Raw genomic sequence first — 27,100 nt, forward strand, 5'->3', positions numbered from 1 at the left:
ATCCATTTTCTTTCATAAAGTATTCATCTATCTTGGATTTCATGGCGCATAGCCATTTTAACGGAGTCAGGGCCCATCATAACTTCTTTGTTTATAGTTGGTTTATCATTGTTCAAAATCAATCCTTTGTCCACAAATCATTTATTTGATCACAAAGTAAACCATACCTACAAGGTTCAATATGTACTTCGATCTCCATGACTAAAACACTTTGTAGTCATGGGAGCCATGATCGTTGTGGCCGCTTCCAAAACCAATTCCGATGCTGCGCTACTCTGATCATTATGCTCAGGTTCATAAACCTTATCAAATTATATTGTCCTCCCACTCAAATACTTCACTCGAAACAATTTCTCGGAAATAAGAAACATTGACAAACACTTTTGTCTTTGTCTCGTGGGAAGAATTCCCAATTAAATCTCTGGGATAACCAACAAAGACATTCATCCGACTTTGGTTGACTATTAGGGTTTATACCCATGCCATAACTTGTATGGTGTCATTTTAACGGATCATGATGATGCTCTATTCAGTGTAAAAGCGGTAGTCACTAAAGCATAATCCACAAAAATATAATGGCGTCATAATATTTTATCTCATCATTGATCCAACAAGGTTTGGATACATCTCTTGGATACTTCATCATCACTATGATACTCCAATAAATGTGAGTTGTAGAACAATTTCATAACTCTCTTAGATGTTCGCTAAAACTCATAATTCAAATATTTCCTCCATGATCCAATCATAGATATTTGACTTTTCTATTACGATGATTTCCACTTCATGCTGAAACTTATTTGAATTCATTCAAATGTTTCAAACTTCTTTCTTATTGAATATATCCACATATATACTCAATTCATTGTTGAAAGTTTTCATGAAGTAGAAGAATCTCCCGCACACAACTATGCTCAGTGAACCACATACATCATTATGTATTTTTCCACTAAGTTTGTTGCCCGTTCAACTCTTGGCCTATGAACGGTATTTTAATCATTCTCTTTAGAAAAGATTTGCAAGCGCCAAATGATTCAAAAAATCAAATGACTCCAAAAATCCATTTGCATGGAGTTCCTTCATGCGTTCCTTCTTAACATGACCTAAATGGCGGTTCCACAAATAAGTGGAATTCAAATCATTTGCCTTATGGCATTTTAGTGTCAGTATTATGTGTGTGTGTTTCACCATTAAGATTTATAATAACTTATCCATCACACATGGAGTAATGTCATAATTTGAACAACTCATTGTTTTCATTTGACCAGAGCAAAATAACAATTATTAAGTTCTTTATTATAAATTCTAAGGGCTAGATAGAATGCCAACGACGAACATAATAACACTTTATTTTGTTCCAGACGTGTATTCCTATCATATTCCTTGTCAGTCACTTAGGCCATTGTATTCTTGTATTGCGTTGTTTTGTATGACACTTCATACCAACCAATGTAGTACTAATACCCAAGAATTTCATAGTGTGACTTAACTAGGAATACAACCATAACATGTATATCATTTATATACACCTGAGCTAGACCTTCTAGTCTTTTCTTTTCTTTTTGCCAGAATATCTTTTGCAGTTTCTCTTTTAGCTTTCCTCATTATTCAGAAAAACACTTCAACATCAATAACTTCTAGGTTTGTTGGTCAAATACCAATAACCTTGAGGTTCTTACTTTGAAGTTGATCATCATATGACAAGTGTTCTAGATTTCACTTATTAGTAACTATGATGAACAATTTCACTCATAATTTTATCCATCAATTCATGACAACTTTTTGAGACCATGTATGTACATGCTATGCTCATAAAGTTTAACCTTAGTATTCGCATGTGCAAATCTGGCTTGTACCCGTTGTATGCACACGTAGAATCTATCACACCCGATCATCACGTGATGCTTTGAAACGACGAGTCTTAGCAACGGTGCATACTAAGGATGATAACTTCATGGATATGCGAATATTATTAGTGCCCCAATAGTTGGAGGATTGTGACGCCTGGCGTCTTCAACCTTCATACATTCCCATAAAACTTATGAGTTTATGTAGTCTCACCAAATTATATTCTATCATCTTGCAATAAGGTCTTAGATATCACATATATCTCATACCTTGATTTTTTCTGAAAACTAAATTTTCAGCTCCTTACTTTTCAAACAGATTTGAACTTCAAGTTTCACGGAGACAAGATAACTTTGGGTACTAATTGAAATCATAGCTCTTTGAATCAACAATGTGAGGTTTACTAAAAGTTTGCAATAGGACTTAATCAATTCTTGATTCTTTAACAATACGGTACTAATCCATAAAGTTTCTTATCAGATTTAACAGTATTTCTATCTCAATAACAAGATTAGCGCATGGTAGAAAAACGGATGCCAATACTACAAAATTAATTCAAAATACTACTCAGACTATGTTTAAGATAATTAGTTCATGTTTTAATCTAATTACTAATGAACTCCCACTTAATACAACATCCCTCATAGTTGTTAAGTGGTACACAATCCAAATCCACTACACCAAAACCGATCATCACGTGAGATGATGTAGCTTCAATGGTGAACATCAACATGTTGATCATATCATCCATATGACTCGTGTTCAACCTTTCGGTTTCCGTTGTCCCGAGGCCATGTCTGTACATGCTAGGCTCGTCAAGCAAACCCAAGTATTCCGCGTGTGCAACATTGCTTACACCCGTTGTATGTGAACGTTGAGTCTATCACATCCGATCATCACGAGATGCTTCGAAACGACGAACTGTACAACGGTGCATACGAGGGGAGAACACTTTATTATCTTGATATTAATGTGAGGGATCATCTTATAATGCTACCGTCGCGATCTAAGCAAAATAAGATGCATAAAGGATTAACATCACATGCAATTCATATGTGATATGATATGGCCCTTTTGTCTTTGCGCCTTTGATCTTCATCTCCAAAGCACGGACATGATCTTCATCATCAACGGGCATGATCTCCATCATCGTCGGCGTAGCGTCAAGGTTTATGGCGCCGTCTTCATGGTTGTTCACCTCATGTAGCAACTATTACAACTACTTTGAAATACTACTCAACATGAAATTTAAAGACAACCATAAGGCTCCTGCCGGTTGCCACAATACAATAATGATCATCTCATACATATTCATCATCACATTATGGCCATATCACATCACCAAACCCTGCAAAAACAAGTTAGACGTTCTCTAATTTGGTTTGCATATTTTACGTGGTTTAGGGTTTTCGAGTAAGATCCAATCTACCTACGAACATGAACCACAACGGTGATACTAGTGTTGTCGATAGAAGAGTAAATTGAATCTTTACTATAGTAGGAGAGACAGACACCCGCAAAGCCACTTATGCAATACAAGTTGCATGTCGAGCGTGGAGCAAATCTCATGAACGCGGTCATGTAAAGTTAGCCCGAGCCGCTTCATCCCACTATGCCATAAAGATGCAAAGTACTCAACTAAAGATAACAAAAGCATCAACGCCCACAAACCATTGTGTTCTACTCGTGCAACCATCTATGCATAGACACGGCTCTGATACCACTGTAGGATAACGTTGCATAGAAAACAAAAAATTTCCTACCGCGAACACGCAATCCAAGCCAAGATGCAATCTAGAAGACGGTAGCAACGAGGGGGTATCGAGTCTCACCCTTGAAGAGATTCCAAAGCCTACAAGATGAGGCTCTTGTTGCTGCGGTAGACGATCACTTGCCGCTTGCAAAAGCGCGTAGAAGATCTTGATCACGATCGGTTCCGGCGCCACGAACGGGCAGCACCTCCGTACTCGGTCACACGTTCGGTTGTTGATGAAGACGACGTCCACCTCCCCGTTCCAGCGGGCAGCAGAAGTAGTAGCTCCTCTTGAATCCGACAGCACGACGGCGTGGTGTCGGTGGTGGTGGAGAAATCCGGCGGAGCTTCGCTTAAGCGTGCGGGATAAGGTGGAGGAGAGAGAGACCGCTAGGGTTTGGGGAGAGGGGCGCCGGCTAGGGCACCCTTGAGGGGTGCGGCCATGGTGGTGGCTTGAAGTTGCCGGCCAGCCCCTCTATCCCCCTCTTTATATAGGTGGAAGCCCCAAGGCTTAGGTCAAAAAGTCCGAATAAGACCCCAACCAAAACCTTCCAAGTGTCCAAACCTAGGGGGAGTGGGACTCCCCCTTTTCCTTGGTGGGGTGGCCGGCCACCATGGTGGGGAGTCCACTTGGGACTCCTCCTCCCTTAGGTTGGCCGGCCAAGGTGGGTGGAGTCCCTTTGGGACTCCACCTTCCATCCTTATTTCTTCCGGACTTTTCTAGAACCTTCTAGAACCTTCCGTAGAACCTTAGGATCATTTTAATTCACATAAAATGACTTCCCATATATGAATCTTATTCTCCGGACCATTCCGGAACTCCTCGTGATGTCCGGGATCTCATCCGGGACTCCGAACAAATATTCGAACTCCATTCCATATTCAAGTACTACCATTTCAACATCCAACTTTAAGTGTGTCACCCTACGGTTCGTGAACTATGCGGACATGGTTGAGTACTCACTCTGACCAATAACCAATAGCGGGATCTGGAGATCCATAATGGCTCCCACATATTCAACGATGACTTTAGTGATCGAATGAACCATTCACATACAATACCAATTCCCTTTGTCACGCGATATTTTACTTGTCCGAGGTTTGATCTTCGGTATCACTCTATACCTTGTTCAACCTCGTCTCCTGACAAGTACTCTTTACTCGTACCGTGGTATGTGGTCTCTTATGAACTCATTCATATGCTTGCAAGACATTAGACGACATTCCACCGAGAGGGCCCAGAGTATATCTATCCGTCATCGGGATGGACAAATCCCACTGTTGATCCATATGCCTCAACTCATACTTTCCGGATACTTAATCCCACCTTTATAACCACCCATTTACGCAGTGGCGTTTGGTGTGATCAAAGTACCTTTCCGGTATAAGTGATTTATATGATCTCATGGTCATAAGGACTAGGTAACTATGTATCGAAAGCTTATAGCAAATAACTTAATGACGAGATCTTATGCTACGCTTAATTGGGTGTGTCCATTACATCATTCATACAATGACATAACCTTGTTATTAATAACATCCAATGTTCATGATTATGAAACTAATCATCCATTAATCAACAAGCTAGTTAAGAGGCATACTAGGGACTTCTTGTTGTCTACATATCACACATGTACTAATGTTTCGGTTAATACAATTATAGCATGATATATAAACATTTATCATAAACATAAAGATATAAATAATAACCACTTTATTATTGCCTCCAGGGCATATCTCCTTCAGTCTCCCACTTGCACTAGAGTCAATAATCTAGTTTACATTTGTAAAGATATAACACCTTGGCCTTCTGGTGCTTTATCATGTATTGCTCAGGGGAGAGGTTTTTAGTCATCGGATCTGACACGCTCAGAAACGTATGTATTTTGTAATTCATTTGCGTCTCAACGCATCACTCATTTTCCAAATGAGTCGGCACTAAATATGTTTGGTCTTCTGGTGGAACCTTAATTCCGCGGTCTGAAATATGTCACTAATATTGTCATATACAATATAGCTTCAAAGTTCTGACACTATCGGAACTACACCAAGTTCTCAAAGAACCTCTTGACTTTAACATCCTCAGTCATTGTCAAAACAATGACATATTCTGCCTTCGTTTGTAGAATCCGTCACAATATTTAGAACTCTTCTAAATCTAGCATTGTGCTACCTTTTAATCAACACTTGGCCTAATTTTGAGATTGAAATTTTATTTTTATATGTGACAAAACCAATATCGGTGCAACACCTTACAGCGATTTGTTTGTCATTTCTTCATACAAAACTATTTATATATCCTTGGTTCTTCTAAAGTACACAGGGATATTCTTACTGTTTGTCCAATGATCATCACATGAATCATTCTGGTATATGCTTCTAACATTTTAGAGCACATGATATCTGATTGTGTACATATTATTCGTGATCTATAATCACTCATGTGTTTTTACTCATTGAGTGTCAGATACACTCAAGTCTTGTTAAAACTTTAACATGACAAGAACATTTTCTTAATATTTCTATATTGAACTATTTCAATATCCATTCTATGTACTTTGACTTAAACTTATTTTGTGTTTCAATCTATCTTCATAGATCTTGACACTAGATATGTTTCAGTCCATATCCTTTCATTGAAATTAATTTCTCAATGAAACCTTTTAATCAAGTATATAATTACATCATTTATAACCAACTATATGTCACCTACATAAAGTGTAATAAATGTGTCTTAGCGCTCCCACTTAATTTCTTGCAAATGCAAGCTTCTTCATCGTCTCTGATGAAATCAAAAACTCTTTGACTATTTCATCTGGTGAAGATTCCAACTCCGTGATACTTACTTCATCCAATTTGAAGTCGTATACCTATTTAGTATTCCACGGACCAGCAAAACTCTTGGTTGTATCTTGTATACACCTTTAATACACACTTCTGATAAGTAATGTATTTTGCCATCCTACTAACATATCTCATAAAAGAAATATGTAGTGATTACTAGAATAATCCACATAGACTATAAGCATTGCTACGGAAGATCTAATCTTATCGTATTCAACTCTTTGAACTTTGTCGTAAACAATTTTTCGATAAGTCAAGCTTTCTTCAAGGATATTTCATCCAAGTCTATCAATTTGATAGATCCATTTTCTTTCATAAAGTATTCATCTATCTTGGATTTCATGGCGCATAGCCATTTTAACGGAGTCAGGGCCCATCATAACTTCTTTGTTTATAGTTGGTTTATCATTGTTCAAAATCAATCCTTTGTCCACAAATCATTTATTTGATCACAAAGTAAACCATACCTACAAGGTTCAATATGTACTTCGATCTCCATGACTAAAACACTTTGTAGTCATGGGAGCCATGATCGTTGTGGCCGCTTCCGAAACCAATTCCGATGCTGCGCTACTCTGATCATTATGCTCAGGTTCATAAACCTTATCAAATTATATTGTCCTCCCACTCAAATACTTCACTCGAAACAATTTCTTGGAAATAAGAAACATTGACAAACACTTCAGACAAGACGGACATGCATAGCAACTCACATGATATTCAACAAAGAATAGTTGATGGCGTCCCCAGAAACATGGTTATCGCACAACAAGCAACTTAATAAGAGATAAAGTGCATAAGTACATATTCAATACCACAATAGTTTTTAAGCTATTTGTCCCATGAGCTATATATTGTAAAGGCGAATGATGGAATTTTAAAGGTAGCACTCAAGCAATTTACTTTGGAATGGCGGAGAAATACCATGTAGTAGGTAGGTATGGTGGACACAAATGGCATAGTGGTTGGCTCAAGTATTTTGGATGCATGAGAAGTATTCCCTCTCGATACAAGGTTTAGGCTAGCAAGGTTTATTTGAAACAAACACAAGGATGAACCGGTGCAGCAAAACTCACATAAAAGACATATTGAAAACATTATAAGACTCTACACCGTCTTCCTTGTTGTTCAAAACTCAATACTAGAAATTATCTAGACCTTAGAGAGACCAAATATGCAAACCAAATTTTAGCATGCTCTATGTATTTCTTCATTAATAGGTGCAAAGCATATGATGCAAGAGCTTAAACATGAGCACAACAATTGCCAAGTATCACATTACCCAAGACATTATAGCAATTACTACATGTATCATTTTCCAATTCCAACCATATAAAAATTTAACGAAGAAGAAACTTCGCCATGAATATTATGAGCTAAGAACACATGTGTTCATACGAACCAGCGGAGCGTGTCTCTCTCCCACACAAGCATGATGTAATCCAATTTATTCAAACACAAACAAAAACAAAAACAAACCGACGCTCCAAGCAAAGCACATAAGATGTGATGGAATAAAAATATAGTTTCAGGGGAGGAACCTGATAATGTTGTCGATGAAGAAGGGGATGCCTTGGGCATCCCCAAGCTTAGACGCTTGAGTCTTCCTGATATATGCAGGGGTGAACCACCGGGGCATCCCCAAGCTTAGAGCTTTCACTCTTCTTGATCATAGTATATCATCCTCCTCTCTTGACCCTTGAAAACTTCCTCCACACCAAACTCGAAACAACTCATTAGAGGGTTAGTGCACAATAAAAATTAACATGTTCAGAGGTGACACAATCATTCTTAACACTTCTGGACATTGCATAAAGCTACTGGACATTGGCGGATCAAAGAAATTCATCCAACATAGCAAAAGAGGCAATGCGATATAAAAGGCAGAATCTGTCAAAACAGAACAGTTCGTATTGACGAATTTTAAAATGGCACCAGACTTACTCAAATGAAAATTCCCAAATTGAATGAAAGTTGCGTACATATCTGAGGATCACTCACGTAAATTGGCATAATTTTCTGAGTTACCTACAGAGAATTTTGCCCAGATCCGTGACAGCAAAGAAAACAGTTTCTGCGCAGTAATCCAAATCTAGTATTGACTTTACTACCAAAGACTTTACTTGGCACAACAAAACACAAAACTAAGATAAGGAGAGGTTGCTACAGTAGTAAACAACTTCCAAGACACAAATATAAAACAAAGTACTGTAGCAAAATAACACATGGGTTATCTCCCAAGAAGTTCTTTCTTTATAGCCATTAAGATGGGCTCAGCAGTTTTAATGATGCACTCGCAAGAAATAGTATTTGAAGCAAAAGAGAGCATCAAGAGGCAAATTCAAAACACATTTAAGTCTAACATGCTTCCTATGCATAGGAATCTTGTAAATAAACAAGTTCATGAAAAGCAAAGTAACAAGCATAGGAAGATAAAACAAGTGTAGCTTCAAAAATTTCAGCACATAGAGAGGTGTTTTAGTAACATGAAAATTTCTACAACCATATTTTCCTCTCTCATAATAACTTTCAGTAGTGTCATGAGCAAACTCAACAATATAACTATCACATAAAGCATTCTTATCATGAGTCTCATGCATAAAATTATTACTACTCCCAACATAAGCATAGTTATTCTTATTAATTGTAGTAGGAGAAAATTCAACAAAGTAGCTATCATTATTATTCTCATCAAGTGTAGGAGGCATAGTATTATCATCATAAAAATTACTCTCCATAGTAGGCGGCACTAAAAGACCAATATCATTATAATCATCATAAATAGGAGGCAAAGTATCATCAAAGAAAATTTTCTCCTCAATGCTTGGGGGACTAAAAAGATCATGCTCATCAAAGCCAGCTTCCCCAAGCTTAGAACTTTCTACATCATTATCAACAATGGTGTTCAAAGTGTTCATATTAATATGTTCCATGGGTTTTTTAATTTTCGGATCAAACCATCCATGTCTTAAATCAGGAAATAGAGTAAAAAGCTCATTGTTGTCCATTATGCCAAACTAGTGTAAACAAGAAACAAAAAGATGCAATTGCAGGATCTAAAGGAAATAGCTTCGAGTACTTACAATGGCGGAAAATAGCTTGGTAGCCGAGGTCCGGAGTGTGAGTACCTTTTACCTTTCCTCCCCGGCAACGGCGCCAGAAAAGTGCTTGATGCTGTCCAGGACTGGGGCGTGGTTGACGAGGGAGGAAATCCCGTTGTGTAGCTTTCTGGTCCCCGGCAACGGCGCCAGAAAAGTGCTTGATGTCTACGTTCCCCCTCCTTTCCTGTAGACAGTGTTGGGCCTCCAAGAGCAGAGGTTTGTAGAACAGCAGCAAGTTTTCCCTTAAGTGGATACCCAAGGTTTATCGAACTCAGGGAGGAAGAGGTCAAAGATATCCCTCTCATGCAACCCTGCAACCACAAAGCAAGAAGTCTCTTGTGTCCCCAACACACCTAATAGGTGCACTAGTTCGGCGAAGAGATAGTGAAATACAGGTGGTATGAATATATATGAGCAGTAGCAACGGTGCCAGAAAATAGCTTGCTGGCGTGTAGTTGATGGTGGTAGTATTGCAGCAGTAGTAACACAGTGAAACAGTAAACAAGCAGTAGTAACGCAGCAGTATTTAGGAACAAGGCCTAGGGATTAGACTTTCACTAGTGGACACTCTCAACATTGATCACATAACAGAATAGATAAATGCATACTCTACACTTTTGTTGGATGATGAACGCATTGCGTAGGATTACACGAACCCTCAATGCCGGAGTTAACAAGCTCCACAATTTGTTCATATTTTAGTAACCTTGTAGTGTAAGATAGATCAACAGACTAAACCAAGTACTAGCATAGCATGCACACTGTCACCTTCATGCATATGTAGGAGGAATAGATCACATCAATATTATCATAGCAATAGTTAACTTCGCAATCTACAAGAGATCATGATCATAGCACAAACCAAGTACTAACACGGTGCACACACTGTCACCTTTACACACGTGCAGGAGGAATAGGACTACTTTAATAACTTTGCTAGAGTAGCACATAGATAAATTGTGATACAAACTCATATGAATCTCAATCATGTAAAGCAGCTCATGAGATTATTGTATTGAGGTACATAGGAGAGAGATGAACCACATAGCTACCGGTACAGCCCCGAGCCTCGATGGAGAACTACTCTCTCCTCATGGGAGCAGCAGCGGTGATGAAGATGGCGGTGGAGATGGCAGCGGTGTCGATGGAGAAGCCTTCCGGGGGCACTTCCCCGCTCCGACAGCGTGCCGGAACAGAGACTCCTGTCCCCCAGATCTTGGCTTCGCGATGGCGGCGGCTCTGGAAGGTTTCTGTGGGTTTCGTCGAACGCATCAGGGTTTTCGCGACGGAGGCTTTAAATAGGCGAAGAGGCGGCGCAGGAGGGCTGAAGGGGCGACGACACCATAGGGCGGCGCGGCCAGGGCCTGGGCCGCGCCGGCCTATGGTCTGGGGGCCCAGTGCCCCCCCTCTGGTCCTTCCCGGGTGTTCTGGATGCTTCCGGTGAAAATAGGAACTTGGGCGTTGATTTCGTCCGATTCCGAGAATATTTCGTTACTAGGATTTCTGAAACCAAAAACAGCAGAAAACAGGAACTGGCACTTCGGCATCTTGTTAATAGGTTAGTTCCAGAAAATGCACGAATATGACATAAAGTGTGCATAAAACATGTAGATAACATCAATAATGTGGCATGGAACATAAGAAATTATCGATACGTCAGAGACGTATCAGTGGCGTCGATGGCCAACCAGTCGGAGTCGCGGGCGAGGAGGTCGGCGGTGCCGTCGATGTGGTCGCGCAGGTTGTACTCGCGGAAGAGGAGGTAGAAGTACGTCTTCCAGGCGAGGTAGTTGGCGGCGGTAGTGGACAGCTTGACGGGGACATGGTCGGCGATGGCGACGGCGCGGAGCTGGCCGGGGTCGGGGATGGAGGAGTCGGCGAAGGGGTTGGAGCTGGGGATAGACATGGTGGGGAGGAGGCGGCGCACGGGGGGAGAGGCGGCGCTCGGCTAGGGTTTGGAGGTGGTGGGGGGGCGGTGCACGGGGAGAGAGGCGGCGCGCAGCTAGGATCTAGGAGGTGTCTGATACCATGTAGAGAGATGCAATGCTCAATATATTCATCGGAGTCATAGGCGGTACATATATATAGGCCACGTCCTCGACTATACAAGTAAGGAGGCGGGCCCGATACTAAATACAAAGATATGTATCGCTATACATAATTACAGAGGATACACATCCAGATATTCAGAGATATGTATCTCAACAATAAGGTTGAAGTGCAGAGACGTCAAATGATATGTATGCTAATTTCGGAGTATGCCAAACTTGAGTTTACATCTAAACTTTCCAGTCACAGTGGCCTATCTGCTATATCACGCCCGCTCACCACAGTATAGAAAATGAAGTTCATAGCAAATGGTAAAGCAGTGGCCAAAGAACCCACTACATCTAAGCCCAAGTCCAAACAAAACTAGACCCAAGAATGCTGGAATGAGAATCCTTACCCGTGACGACCATGCATACTTTTCTGACCTATGTATGCCTTTCCTCGCCTACTTCGTTCTTGCTTTCCGTTTCCTACTATTTTCAAGTTTCAATTTCGAAAGAGAGACATAAAGTGTCAATTTACTTTCTTTTCATAAAGTCAATAAATAGTAGTAATTCTTGCTTTTTCAAAAGCATACGAAGACAGCCTGCACCAACATTTTTTTTTACGACATATGACATTGCACAAAAAGCTGCAAAGGACATAGTTTCGTCGATTCACCGGCACGAATAGCATTTCCCTTTAATTCAATTCTTTATTCTTACGAATGAATCAAATCTCCCCAAGTAGGATTCGAACCTACGACCAGTCGGTTAACAGCCGACCGCCTACTGATATTTACGTAAGTAACACGCTTTCCAGCAAGTGAGAGAGAAGCAGCATAGTGGGCTTTCAAATGAGAGATTTTTCCCGTGGAAGGAGAGTGTCATGAATCAATGAGCTGAGAGTAAAAATAGTAAGATGCCATATCACGGATGCAGGATCATGGAGAGGACGAAGCGGACAGGGCCACGACGGCGTACTTGGGGTTGATGAGGCGGTAGATGGAGTTGTGTTTCCCAAAATCTATGGGTGGCATTCTGGTGTTGCGCTCCTTGCCGTGCACACGGCGGCGTAGAGGAGGCATGTAGGCGGACGACAATGAAGCTGGTCGGTACTTGGTAGGCGGTGGAAGAGAAGGAGGGTGGATGGGTGCGGCAGCGGGATTGATTCTTTGGAAGAGGCCGATTTAGCTCAACAGTTTCCACCTTGTTCCGTAATTCGGGGATGCGAAAGTCTCGAGCGGGTTGCTTTTTTCTAGACGATGGGCGTGAGGAGATGGTGCAGCGATAATGGTGGGTGGGGAGAACATATCATTGTGCACCGTGTGGGAGGGTCGGGATTTAATTTTCAACTACGTAGTAGAGAAAGTAGAGATCAGAATTTCTTCAAATAGTTAAAGATTGTCTGTACAAAGTTAATATCATTAAAAAGTACTTTTTAATCTTTTTTTAAACTTTAACCAATCTATTAAGCAAACAGCAGGCCGCCTTATTAAAAACCTTCTAGCCCCCTTAGGTACCATGGAAGTAAAAGAGTGCGTCTGGAACCTGCTGCCGCGAGTCATATAATAGTTACATCATCTATCAGAGTTTGCAGAATAAAGCTAGGGGGTTCATCGATCCAATTACAAGAATTACCACTCTGAAAACATAACCTAGCTATCTCATCCGCCACTTTATTTGCTTCTCTCGAGCAGTGCTTAAACTTCACATCATCAAACCCCGCTCTCATGTCCAGACAATCAGCAAAGACCGCAGAACTTTCACTCCACCAGGTGTCACCACCAGTACAACCTTCAATAGTTTCCAGAGAATTCGATTCCGCCTCGATCCGGGAGCACCCAAGTTGATTTGCAAGATTGAGTCCATCTTTCATAGCCATCACCTCAGCCATTGCAACTGAATTCACATGCGGTATGAGCCTACCCGCAGCAGCAACAAAGCGCCCCTGATGATCCCGAAGCACAGCAGCCGTGGCCCCTTCCTTGCGATCGACATGGAATGGCGCATCTACATTCAGTTTTATATATCTGACCTGAGGCCTTGTCCATTTCACGGTCTGAGTCATACCGCCCACCACAGTTGCGTTCGCTGCATTTGCCACTATTGAAAAGATAGACATTTTACAGTTATATAAAGATGGGGTGGATTCATTATTTGTAATACGCCTCCTGAGCCACCAGAGATACCAGCAAGCTACAACAATTGTTTCTTTCAAATCAATATTAGGCATACCATTCAGATTGTTATCTTCCCTCTTCAGCAGGTGCTCGAGGACAAGCGACCCTGCTCGATCATCAAGAATTGCATCCTCAATAATTCCATTAATACCAATTGATTCCCACAAATTCTTAGCAACTGGACATTGGAATAATAAGTGCCGAATATCCTCTGGACCCAAATTGCAAACCGGACAACCTGCTGAGGTGCCAATGTGTCTATTTGCAAGAATGCATTTTAAGGGAACAATGCCATGCAGCGCCCTCTAGATAATTTTTTAACTTTACTCGGGATTTTCAATTGCCAAAGAAGCTTCCAGACTGGGTTTACTGCTGAAGAACCTGGACGCGCAAACTGTGACGCCGACGGCCTAAACTGGTGGCGCCATTGTAGATAGTAGCCAGACCGGACTGTATATTTTCCATTTTTAGTAGCCTTCCAAGCAATGAAGTGATCAAATCCTTGGGTGTTGATAGGATGCTCATTATACGTGCCACATCCAGGAAATTGAACAGACTATGAAGGATGTCCATGTCCCATTGTCCTGTAATAGGATCTATAAGCTCAGACACTTTTGTATAGACAGAATTCTCATGTTGAGAAGTGATCATTCTATTAGGACTACAGCTGATCCATGGATCGGTCCAAATATTAATTTTCTCGCCATTGCCAACCCTCCTAATATAACCTCTTTTAAAAGTTGTAATCCCAGCCAGAATACTCTACCAAGTAAAGGATGAACCAGCCTTCGGTCCAGCCTTTAGAATATTGCCATCAACATAGTTGTCAGAATCAAGATTCTACTATGCAATTCTACGACTTTACGACCTATTTTGAGTGAAACGATTCAATGATTATGCTAACTAGAATCTAAGATTTTACGATTCTAAAAGTTAAGATCCTACGATTTATGATCCTACCATAGATGTTCCAATCCGATTTAGAATCACGATTCTGACACATAGAGAATCAGGTGCAGTTATGAATCTCCACACTTGTTTTGCCAACATAGCAAGGTTGAAGGAGTGGAACCGTGGAAGTCCCGAAATCCCATACCACCTTCATTCTTGGGATAGCATAATTTCCACCACGCATACCAGTGCATCTTGTTGCTATTCTCATCATCTCCCCATCAGAATTTCGCTATTGCATCCATCATTTTTTTGCATACACCCTTTGGTATCAAGAACACAGACATAGAATAGACAGAAATTGCCTGAGCCACTCCCTTTAATAAAATCTCTTTCTCCCCCATGGAGAGAAGCTTGTCCTTCTATCCATTAATCCTCTGAATAATTATCTCAATAAGGTTCTCAAAACAGTCACTTCTTTCCGCTCCTACCAAAGCCAGTAGTCCCAGATATTTATCAGATAAGGCCTTCGTATCAATATGAAGAGCTTCACATATTTCTGCTCTCAAGAGGGCATTAGTATTCAGAGAAAAAAAAATACTTGATTTAGCCAAACTCACCAATTGACCTGAATTTGCACAGTAAGTATCCAACACTTGTTGCAAGGAAGTTGCATTGTTCATGTCTGCCTTCATGAGGATTAGAGAATCATCAGCAAATAAAAGGTGTGAAACTGATGGTGCATTTCTGCACACTCTTACCCCATCGATACCACTAACTTCTTCTTCATACAACAGGAGACTGGATAATCCCTCCGCACATAGCAGGAACAAATAAGGGGATAGGGGATCCCCTTGACGTAGCCCTCTTGTAGGAACAAACATGTCTGTTTGATCAGAATTGAATCTTATTTGGTATCTTACCGATCGAACGCAAGCCATCATAATCGAGATCCATCTTTCAGAAAAGCCTAACTTTCTAATCATATTCTCCAGAAAAATCCACTCAACTCTATCATAAGCTTTATGCATATCAAGTTTAACCGCACAAATTCCACTAGTACCTGACCTCTTATTTTTTATAGTATGAATACTCTCGTATGCCACTAGGACATTATCAGTAATAAGGCGGCCTGGGACAAAAGCACTTTGCATAGGAGATATTATATCAGGAAGAATCTCTTTCAAACGCAGGGACATCATCTTAGAAATAATCTTGTATATGACATTGCAGAGGCTAATTGGGCGGAATTGAGTAATAAGTTCTGGGTGATCCAACTTGGGGATGAGAACCACCGTGGTATCATTCCACCCTTCAGGAATCTGTCCAGTATTCAGAGCATGCAAAATTTCATCAGTAATATCTTCACCAAAAAGACCCCAATTTTTTTTTTGTAGAAAACCGCATGGAGACCGTCAGGGCCAGGAGCTTTGTAATCTCCAATGCTAAAAACCGCCTTCTTTACATCTTCCGTTGTGAAAGGCGAGCATAGCTTATCATTCATAATCTCCGTAACTCGTGGTTGGATTTTGTCCAGGACAGCCGGGTTTGTTTCATGCACTTCAGACGAAAATAGATTAGCAAAGTAATTAAGGACAAAAGGTTTTAGATCATCCATACCTTCTACCCATTGATCATTATCATCCTTGAGTTTCTGAATGAAAATTTTCTTACGTCTGGCGGATGCAAAATTGTGAAAGAAGGAAGTATTTCTGTCCCTATGCTGGATCCAATTGGCTCTTGATCGCTGCGAGCCTGCGACCAATAAATCTCTTCCTGTTCGAGTAGGAGCTCAATCAGATTCGACATTTCCTTCGCTCTTGCCTTGCTCTCATCTGTAATATGCCCCGTCATAGCCTTCTCCAGTTCACGTTGGGCTTGGCGGATTTTCTTCTTCGGTTGTTTCAACACAGAGTCATTCCATGCATGCATGATCGCATGTACTTTATTTAATTTGCCTAGCACCCCACCGGATTGGTGCCCAACCTCTCCCCATGCACGCTCAACAACTTCACGGAACTGAGGCTCCCGAAGCCACTTCGCCTCGAACCTACGAGGTCCCTTGTGATTATTCAACTGAACCTGATGAGCCTCAGTATCTAGTAAGATTGGACGGTGATCATAACGGATATAACCCAGGTGTTACACTAATGCCCCAGGGTGTAGCAGATTCCAAGCATTATTAGCTATAGCGCGATCTAGTCTTTCACGGATACGACCCCGTTTCCAGGTGTAGCTATCTCCCACGAACCCAAGATCATGGAGGTTACAGTCATCAAGAATGCCCCGAAAAGCTTGCATGAAAGCAGTCGGTCTTGGGTTTCCACCATCTTTTTCGTGAGAGAAAGCTATTTCGTTGAAGTCACCAATTACAACTCACGGAAGATTGTGATTGCCATTAAGAACTCTCAATCTGTCCCAAGTCTTGTACTTATCATCCCATCGAGGCTCACCATATATACCTGCCAGTCTCCAAACTTTCTGTGGGGATTCAATGATTTTAACATCAATACTTTTTAATCTAACAATACTACTCCCTCTGGACCAGTTTAACAAACGCGCACTTAGTTTAAGAACTTGCTTTAACCATTATTTTGGTCAATAAAATATAAAATTGTATGTTACAAAAATTATATAGTTGGAAACCTTATTTGAATCCGAATCTAATGGTACAAATTTTGTAGACATATAATTTATATTTTATTGACCAAATTAGTGGTCAAACTTTGTCTTAAACACCTATTAAACCGATCCGGAGGGGGTAATTACATATATAATCAAGATTTTATTGCTCAACTTTATGATCAACAAAGTTTGTCTTGAAATTCGAACGAGGAACTGTTTTGTTTAACTTTATCACTGCCCAGTGAGCCCAGATGCGACCAACGCAGTCATTCCGCGCGACGCAAACACGAGTCAAATTCGCGACGCGTTTGCGTCTCCGCAGACAACCCGCTCACTATGTGTCAGGCCGCTAGGTCTGGGTTGGAGATGCCCTAAGATAAACTACCAACACAGCAAAAGGCATGAATTTGTGATGTTCTATTGACCCTTTGAAAGAACTGAAACAAACGCTGGGAAAAATAGAAGAGTCGAGCCGCTCTTCATCTCAGGCTACATCGGGAAGCTGCGGTCGCTGCTGCTTTTGCAGCTTTGTGATTCAGCCCAGCTGTGTGCTTCTCATAAGACCTCTGGTCAATGGCCACGACATTGCACATCGTGCAAATTTTCATTTCACCTTAAGCTACTCCCTGCTCAATCACTCGCCTCTTCTTCGCCTCCAGGTCTTCTCGGGTTGCTGCGGGGCCCGTTCTCTTCCTTGGACGTACAGCTGGTATCACGCCATCAGTGACAGCAGCAGCAGCAGCAGGTTCTGTACTTGCTCCAACAGTACCATTTGGAGACTCTGCTAGTATAGGCGTGATCGAGTCTGGTAACTTTTCCAAATTCTTCTTGTGCTTAGCTCTTTCATGGTCCCTGATAGCATTTACGGAGGTAAACTTCCTCTTGCACACTTCACAGGTTACTGGCTGCACAACCTTTGGTATTTTCTTGACGACATTGGACACCGTGCAGATTTTCAGTTCACCTTCAGCTGCTTCAGCCTCCAGATCTTCGGGGGTTGCTGCGGGGCTCTTATTCTCCACTGGCTGTACAGCTGGTATCATGCCATCAGCGACAGCAGCAGAAGGTCCTGTACTTGCTCCAACAGCACCGTTTGGAGGCTCTGCTAGTTTAGGCGTCGTCGAGTCTTGTAACTTTTCCAAGTTCTTCTTGTGCTTCTTACCTGTTTCATGGCTCCTGATATCATTTACGGATGCCAACTGCATCTTGCACACTTCACAGGTTACTGGCTGCACAACCTTTGGTATTTTCTTGACAACATTTGACACCGTGCAGACTTTCAGTTCACCTTCAGGTGCTCCAGCCTCCAGATCTTCCGGGGTTGCTGCGGGGCTCTTATTTTCCATTGGCTGTGCAGCTGGTATCATGCCATCAATGACAGCAGCAGCAGCTTCTGTACTATCTCCAACATCACCGTTTGGAGGCTCTGCTAGTTTAGGCGTCGTCGAGTCTTGTAACATTTCCAAATTCATCTTGTGCTTCTTACCTGCTGCATGGCTCCTGAATTCATTTATGGAGGTCAACTGCAACTTGCATAGTTCACAGGGTACTGGTTTCTCCAGCCTCTTTCTCTTTGTTCGATGTACAGCAACAGCACCGTCTGGAATCTCTGCTACTTTAGGCGTGATCGAGTCTTGTAACTTTTCCAAATTCTTCTTGTGCTTGTTACCTGTTATATGGCTCCTGATATTATTTACGGAGCCCAACTGCATGTTGCACAATTGACAGGTTACTGGCTGCACAACCTTGGGTATTTTCTTGACAACATTTGACACCGTGCAGACTTTCAGTTCACCTTCAGGTGCTCCAGCCTCCAGATCTTCCGGGGTTGCTGCGGGGCTCTTATTTTCCATTGGCTGTGCAGCTGGTATCATGCCATCAATGACAGCAGCAGCAGCTTCTGTACTATCTCCAACATCACCGTTTGGAGGCTCTGCTAGTTTAGGCGTCATCGAGTCTATTAACATTTCCAAATTCATCTTGTGCTTCTTACCTGCTGCATGGCTCCTGAATTCATTTATGGAGGTCAACTGCAACTTGCATAGTTCACAGGGTACTGGTTTCTCCAGCCTCTTTCTCTTTGTTCGATGTACAGCAACAGCACCGTCTGGAATCTCTGCTACTTTAGGCGTGATCGAGTCTTGTAACTTTTCCAAATTCTTCTTGTGCTTGTTACCTGTTATATGGCTCCTGATATTATTTACGGAGCCGAACTGCATGTTGCACACTTGACAGGTTACTGGCTGCACAACCTTGGGTATTTTCTTGACGAACTTCCTTAGAGCATTCCTTGGCAGAGGATGGCTGAAATGGGCATTAAACTCTGCATGGTGCATGGCTGTGGCTGCAGCTGCTGGTGCCATTCCATTTGGAGCTTCCATAGCTGCTACCTACAGATACATTGTTGAAATGAAGCTAATATCAAGGGAGATGATGAATATAGGATAAAAACTAATCAGCAGATACAATTAGAGTGAAGTGAAGAGCAGAAATGAACACAAGATGTGCCATACACATAGAGTGGAGGTGAATAAAACCTCCTTTTGTGAAATTAGTTAGTCCACATCTGAAATCCATGTTACTGTGTTAGGCACCATGATTATTCACAAATTCACATTAAATGAAGATAAAGCATATATTACAGGGGCAAGGGACTAACTTTAATAATTTATAGCCATCCAGTGTGATGAATGGATTGTAAAGCTAGTGGATTCTTTTTCCATGTATATCTTACACTGAAAACATTTTATACAATATTACTACGTAGATATGATGATGCAGATGATAACGAATATATCAGTAACACCTGCACATACACACATGATGGCCTCAGAAACAAAGGTAAGGACTTGCCAAAAACCACCTCCTACACGAACGGCAGCGCAAGACAGCAGTACAAAAAGAATAAGCCACACCATACCACCCATGCAGACCAGAGGTGAAGTTGTAGTAGGATCTCTCAGAAGAGACCAGCAGAATTCCAACCCAAGCACAAGATGCCACTGTGGAGCAAGCTGGTCCACCCTTTGGTACGGTGGATCTGAGGTACAAAGTTTGACAATGCGAAACCAATGTTGTTGTCGAATTTGACCTTAGCTAAAGAAGTCTGTACAATGAAGTTCAGACCGGGCGTACTGAAGACTGATGTTCAGCTGCTAACAACGATGGAACAACAGCCTAAACTGAAGACTGAAACTAGTCACCTAGAACCCAGAATAGAAAGAAAACGGAACACCATAGAAACACATAAATCGAGTCTAACCTAACGCCATTGACAGGTAACACAGCAGAAGGCAGCAATCGAACTGTCTGGAGCTGCGCCCCGCAGAACAACCAACTTGTAGAGCAAATTACTAACGAGGCCCGGTCGCTAACGATGTGCCCTTCTTGTCTACTGAACCCCTCGAAATCCACCTCGGCACACTCGGGAAGTAGACATAAAACGCGGCCTCTGAACAAAATCGGAAGCAGTGAGATCACTGACCTGTGCGTCGAGCTGGGGATCGGAGGCAGCAAACCAACTGATCCAATCGGGAACAGTAAACGCGTCAGTCGCCGCCGGAGCTGCCTGAGCCTCAGAGGCCTTGCCGGCGAGGAAGTGGTGCTCCGGCTGGCCGCCTTTCCAAAACGCCACCGCCGGGGCGCCGAAGTACCGGTACATGGCGGACGGGCTGTGCTGCCGGGGCGGCGGTAGGGTTGGAGCAGTAGCAGGAGGAGGAAGAGGCGGCGGTGGCGGCGGTTTAGAGGGAGCAAGGTGCCGAGGGACCCCGCTTCCAGGTTAAGCGGTGACGGACCCTGGCTGGGTGACGGTCCAATAGGAATTGGTCTGGTCTTTGGGCCGTCGAGTGCTTCAGGCCCATGAGATGAGATGACAAGGCGACTGTAGGGTGGTTGCAGCAAATCCTATCTGACGGGTGATGCTGTCCACCGACCTGGTCGGCGCTAGTGGAGTTGCCGCACACCCCCTAGGTGTATATGGGCGGCTCGGCCCATAATCGTGATCGTCGTTGTTTCGTTCGTTCGTTTTGGTATTCACCTCGTTCGCTCGGACGAACCCGTTCTCGACAATCTCTCTTATTCCACTGTTTCTTGCTATAGTTGAAAAATAACTCCAAATGAAATTCGAAAAAGATGTCCCTTCCCAAAATAACGGCAGAATAATGCAACTTTTCCAAAAAACAGAAAGATGAACAATTTTCGAATTTTAATACTTTGACAATTTTTAAACGATTTTTATCCTTGAACGATTTTTGTATTTGAACGATTTTTATACTTGACCAATTTTTGTATTTGAACGATTTTTGTACTTGAACAATTTTCGTATTTGAACGATTTTTGTACTTGAACAATTTTCGAATTTGAACGATTTTTAAAATTGAACAATTTTCGAAATTGAACAATTTTTATACTTGAAATTTTTTCGCATTTGAACAATTTTTATATTTGAACAATTTTAGAATTTGATTTTTTTTAAAATATTTGAGATAGAACATTTTACATTTAAAAATATATTTAAATTTAAAAAATCAAATCTTAAGAACGAAAAAAGGAACAGAAAAGAAAAAGAAATAGAAAAGAAAAAGAAAAAGAAAAGAAAAAGAAATAGAAAAGAAAAATAACAAAAAACAAAAAAACAACACGAACTGGGCCGACCAGGCCGGCCCATACCGCGCGGGCGGGGGTGTGCGGCGCGCGGTAGCCACCGACCTGGTCGGCATATAGGATTTGCCTATCTGACGGGAGCTGCTTTACACCGACCTGGTCGGTGTATAACAGCCACCGACCACCCCCTAGGTCTTTGTTGGGCCGGCCCACGATTTGCTGAGACTGGTTTGCTGTGGATTCGGTGCGGACGGGCCGGCCCAAGTTTGTTTTTCGTTTTCCTTTCTCATTTTTCCTCTGTTTTAAATCTGAACAGTTTCAAATTTGAACAAAAATCGAATTGAACGATTTTCGAATTTGAACAAATTTTCAAAATTGAACGATTTTTCGAAGTTGAACAAATTTTGAAATTGAACGATTTTCAAATTTGAACAAATTTCGAAAATTGAACGATTTTTTGAATTTGAATAAATTTTGAAATTGAACGATTTTCAAATTTGAACAAATTTCGAAAATTGAACGATTTTCGAATTTGAACAAATTTCGAAAATTTAACGATTTTCGAATTTGCACAAATTTCGAATTTGCACACTTTTTTTTTTGCGAAACACAGTACAATCAAAGACGCTCATACATACGCGCACACACTCACCCCTATGAACGCACACACGCACACCCTACCCCTATGAGCACCTCCAAGAGACTGCGTTGAAGAACTGATCCGACGGGTCTTGAGATTGACGAAGTCACCACAGGCGCCTCGCTGTCGGCGGGAACGTCGCCTCCCACTGAAGAATATTCCGCCTTTATGAGACACCAAAGTGTCAAATCTGGGATTTGAACTCTGGTGGGCTGGGGGTGCCACTGCCCTCCTAACCATCCAACCACAGGTTGGTTCTCGAATTTGCACACTTTTTGACTTTGAACATTTTTGAAATTTGAAATTTTTTCAGTTTGAACAAATAGAAGAAAGAAAAACAAAATAAGAAAGAAAACAGAAAAGAAAAAAACGAAAAAAAAATAAAAAACGAAAAAGGAACAGAAAACCGAAAAGACACAGCGAACTGGGCCTGGCCCATACCCGACCAGAGGGTGTGCGGTGGCCCGTAGCCACCGACCTGGTCGGTGTATAGGTTTTCCCCTATCTGACCCTTCACGCCCTCTCAAAAAAAAATTAGAAGAAAAAAGAAAGAAAATCTGGCCCTGCGCTACTTCCCACTTCCCACTCATTGGCGTGCGTTTGTAGGCATCGTCTGAAAGCAATCCGGCGTGAGCCAGCCCATTAATTGTTCTTTCGATTCAAAAGAAGTACCTTTCTTTTCTCTTATCATTATTAAGTAACAGTAAAATGGAACTAGCTAGGCCTCTTCACAGCGATTTAAACTCCACTGCCGTCGGATCACGCTTAGGAATGCACAGGATCGATCCGTCCTTGCACAACGTTGCTTGGGCCTTCCTTCCCGCGTCACTTGGTTCTAGCCGCTGCTACAACCTTACAGGGCCGCTACTCCCTGAATCGATCTACATGATTTTTCATGAACCGGGCCAATATGTCATGGGCGGCCCATGTATTTTTTCTTTCGGTAGTGGATGTGGCCCCTTGCGGTAGAGCTCGACCATGTGCATTTGCTCGCATGGGCCTTGGAATTCTGGCTCACGTTTCGCCTCCCCTTCTCTATATCCTTTAATTATGCGTCTAGAAACCGATGCCGGCGACGTAATAATGGGGAAAAGCTTGGTAGTCTTCCTCGCGTAATCGTCCCTTTCCATCTGCCTACCCTAATCAGCTTCAGGATTCAGCATATATGCTGCTTGCAACAGGGTTTTGTCTCTTCCATTCATCTGGTTCGCCGTACTTTGCTCTCTCTGACAGCAAACTGATTTGTTGTTTCTTCTGTAGTTCTTTCAGGGCTGCTCGCTGGTTTGGATTTCTCTGTTGGTGAGGGCACGGGATATGCTTCCTTCACCTCGCAGGCCAGCTTCTCCCTTCCCAGGAACACGCCAGCCTCCATGGAAAAGATTGACAAGGACGTCGAGGTCAGGGGTCGAGTCTCAGAGTCCGTGAAAGACCAGTTCCGGTAGATCTCATCAGCGACGGCCCGCGAACAGAACGCACTGGGTAGAAATTTGGCGTAGCAATTTTGGTCGCTGGGGTGGTCGCCGTGCCACCACTTGAACTGGCATGTCAACAAAAGCAGCAACGATGAGAAGCGTCGAGCTTACAAGGAAATATTCAGATTCCCTGGAACAAATCTGGTTGCCTCTTGATAATACTAATAAGGTAAGATTCATTTGTATGATATGAATATTACACTATTTAATCATTTAATAGTCAGTATTTGTGTGACACGTTTCGTTCTCCAGGCTGAGCATGTTGCATCCATTGAGCTAGAACTTTGTCAACAAAAAAGACAAAACATGTTGTATACCATTACGTGATGTATTTGGTTTGGATCAGTAGCTTTGCCAAATGCTAACTGGCGTTGATCATAGCTCATGTTTTACTCAAGATCCTATTACCAGACCCTGAAGTATGTGTTTTTTTATATCCAATTAAAGGATTAGCTTTGCCGAAATATATTGATTATAGCTTTCAACATATTGCAAAAGTTATTTTCTTGATGTAAGTCATCTCTCTGATAATGTTAGCCCTTCGAGGCTATCTGAAGTTCTCTATCTTTCTCTATAGATTTCATATCCTGTATTTTGTATCTAAGCTGCATATATCCAGGAACGAAGTTGACACTGATGAGATTTTAACTTCAGTGCAAGAGTTTGATGCCTTGGTCCTCCAAGAGAACCTTCGTGGAGTCATCTACATATACCGCGTGAGCCTTCTCAGAGGCATCTACTTGTTCCTTCCTACTATTTCACATTGTATATCTCAGGCATTTTATAGAAATACAAATACTTTTATTAACCAATTTTTGTAGGAGAAGGATGTACTATGATGGATTTAGCAAAGAGACTCTGGAGTGAAAGCGGTGAAGAAATTTCTAAAGCTGTCAAGCAGAAACGTGCTTTCACATAATGTGAAATCGGCTAACTTGGTAATATACTAATGATACAACCAAGCAAATATCTTTCACAGTCCCCATTTCAATTGGTTGTTTTTATGTAATACAGTATGAGTTTACTGAAGTGTGTATGGAGCTGTTGGTTCAGTAAGTTATCTTTAGCTCTTTTTCGTGAGCTAATTGTTACCTTTTTTCCTTTTGTCTATTAATGAATTGACATGTCTCATCAAATTAGAAAATACAAGCTGTGAAGGATTTCATTCTCCTTGCAATTTTCAGGTGATGGAACTGTTTGTTCTGTTTCCCACTCTCAAGAGAAAATACATATTATTTGTCTCATTACACAGGAAAAAAAATTGAGGCATTGACTAAGAAAAAAAGGTCCAACCTTTAATATGAGGTAAATCCTTTCCTTCAAGTTGGCATATGATTTGTGGGACTGATGTCCATTTTTCACGAACTACTATCTTGGCGAGCAACCTAAATACAAGATGCCATGAAATCAAAAAGGAGCCTTTTGTTAAAATTTATCCAGTTACAAGTGTTCCTTTCCCAATGTTCAGACTAATTATTGTTATTTTGCAATTACTTTCTGAAATCTAGCCTGCAGCGGAAATTAACTTATGATTTACCTATGCAATGATATGCAGTATTGATATTGCTCGATACAGAGCGTGTGATGTTTTTTTTTCGGAAACCATGGTTAGTATTGCCTCCTTACTATGAATAAGGCATCGAGGCGAAGTTTGATCAAAATAATTGAGCAACAATATCTCAATTATTAGTACGTAATTGATATTGTTACTTCGTATTGAAAAATACTTTCCAACGATACGAATTATATATTGAATATATACATATATTAATTTTTAGTCAAATACAAATCTTAAAAGACATGCACGCCTTGTTCACTGTAATGGAGGGAGGTATGTATCAAGGTTATGTTGAAAACTGTCTTTTGACCAACCTTGCGGGTTGCCGCTCAAGAAATATGATCGTAATTTCCTTGTTTTATTCTATTTTTGTTAGAATTGTTATTTTCTTGTGCAAAGTATACTCTACTCATCCATATATTTCTTTGCTATTCATCTTATTTGTATCTTTAGTGTGCTTATACACTCGATACAATACAACCATCTTATGGGAACTACTTGATCTCGTTTTTCTAAAGCAGTTCTACTTTGTAGGTCAGGTGTACAATGCCCTCGGGTAAGCAACAGACTTCACAAGGTAATCAAGCAAACAAAGAAGGCAATGGAGCTCCAAGCAGTCTATGGGACTTGAACAACATAGGCTGTGTAAGAATTAACCACTGGAACATCAAAGGAGGCACTGATCTTTCACTGAATGACAGACTTTTTCTGTGCCATCTAAATTTGCAAGTGGGCGTGTACAATCTGGAGCCGTGAAATAAGAAAATGTGATAGGTGCGCTGATTTTGTGCATTATTGTGGTATCCTCAATTTTGAACAGTGGTATTGTGTACACGTATCAAGCATCACTGTGGTTCGTTTGAACTGACATTTGCAAAGTATTTACCAATTAGAACAATATGTAATTGTTTTACCAAATCTGCATAACTCATCTAAGCAGGCTTAAAATTTCATGAGTTTCGAGTTATCGTTAGTTGTAACGCTCAGTTCTTTCTGGTATATATCTATTTCAATTTTTACACATTTTAATTATATTGTTTTAACATGGACGGGCGCAGCAACGCGCGCTTTCGTGATCTAGTATCACCTGAACTCTAGACTAGTGGTTGCTACACCTCTGCAGCCGGCGGTGACCCAAGTTTGAATCCTGCCTTTCATCGTTTCCCGATCATTTTTTCAAATTTTAATTTTAAAAGAAAATAAACCTGAACAAAATTTTAATTCGAACGAAAATTTAAAATGTTCAAAATAGAAAATGTTTAAAAATAAGAAGATTCAAATTTGAAAATTGCTCAGATTTGAAATTTGCTCACATTCAGAATTTGCTTAACTTTGAAGTTTGCTTGAATTTAAAATTTGCTTAACTTTGAAATTTACTTGAATATAAAATTTGCTAAACTTTGAAATTCGCTCAAGTTTAAAATTTGCTTAACTTTCAAATTTGCTTGAATTTCAAATTTATTGCACGAATTTAAAATTTATTAAAAACGTGAAAGAAAGAAACAGAAAAAGAACAAATAGAAAAATAAAAATAAAAATACCGGAGAAACAACCAG

General features: G+C 41.2%; 1 protein-coding gene and 1 long non-coding RNA gene across 16 annotated transcripts; one reads left to right on the forward strand and one right to left on the reverse strand.

The window, feature by feature from the left end:
• Positions 1-17,412: 17,412 nt before the first annotated feature.
• On the reverse strand, positions 17,413-21,040 carry LOC127331423 (uncharacterized). Its single transcript, XM_051357594.1, has 2 exons — positions 20,757-21,040; positions 17,413-19,662 (listed from the first exon to the last, which is right to left on the reverse strand). The coding sequence occupies exons 1-2, from the start codon at positions 20,931-20,933 to the stop codon at positions 17,887-17,889; spliced, it is 1,953 nt and encodes a 650-aa protein (XP_051213554.1). The 5' UTR covers positions 20,934-21,040; the 3' UTR covers positions 17,413-17,886.
• Positions 21,041-23,554: 2,514 nt separating this feature from the next.
• LOC127331424 (uncharacterized) lies at positions 23,555-26,497 on the forward strand. Of its 15 annotated transcripts, none has more exons than XR_007869737.1 (6): positions 23,555-23,696; positions 23,775-24,155; positions 24,239-24,924; positions 25,001-25,038; positions 25,171-25,291; positions 26,079-26,497. It is a non-coding gene; the product is annotated as an uncharacterized lncRNA (long non-coding RNA). The 15 variants fall into 15 exon arrangements; XR_011751419.1 differs by having other exon boundaries at positions 24,239-24,718; positions 24,808-24,924; positions 25,001-25,291; XR_007869740.1 differs by having other exon boundaries at positions 24,239-25,038; positions 25,127-25,291.
• Positions 26,498-27,100: the final 603 nt, after the last annotated feature.

This window comes from Lolium perenne, chromosome 2 (assembly GCF_019359855.2).
Source record: "Lolium perenne isolate Kyuss_39 chromosome 2, Kyuss_2.0, whole genome shotgun sequence".
Taxonomy (NCBI): domain Eukaryota; kingdom Viridiplantae; phylum Streptophyta; class Magnoliopsida; order Poales; family Poaceae; genus Lolium; species Lolium perenne.

Coding starts and splice junctions, on each gene's coding strand:
- LOC127331423 (XM_051357594.1), bottom strand. CDS start 20,933: ATGTACCGGTACTTCGGCGCCCCGGCGGTGGCGTTTTGGAAAGGCGGC. Junction 19,663..20,756: donor ATCCCCAGCTCGACGCACAG/GTCAGTGATCTC, acceptor ATGTATCTGTAG/GTAGCAGCTATGGAAGCTCC.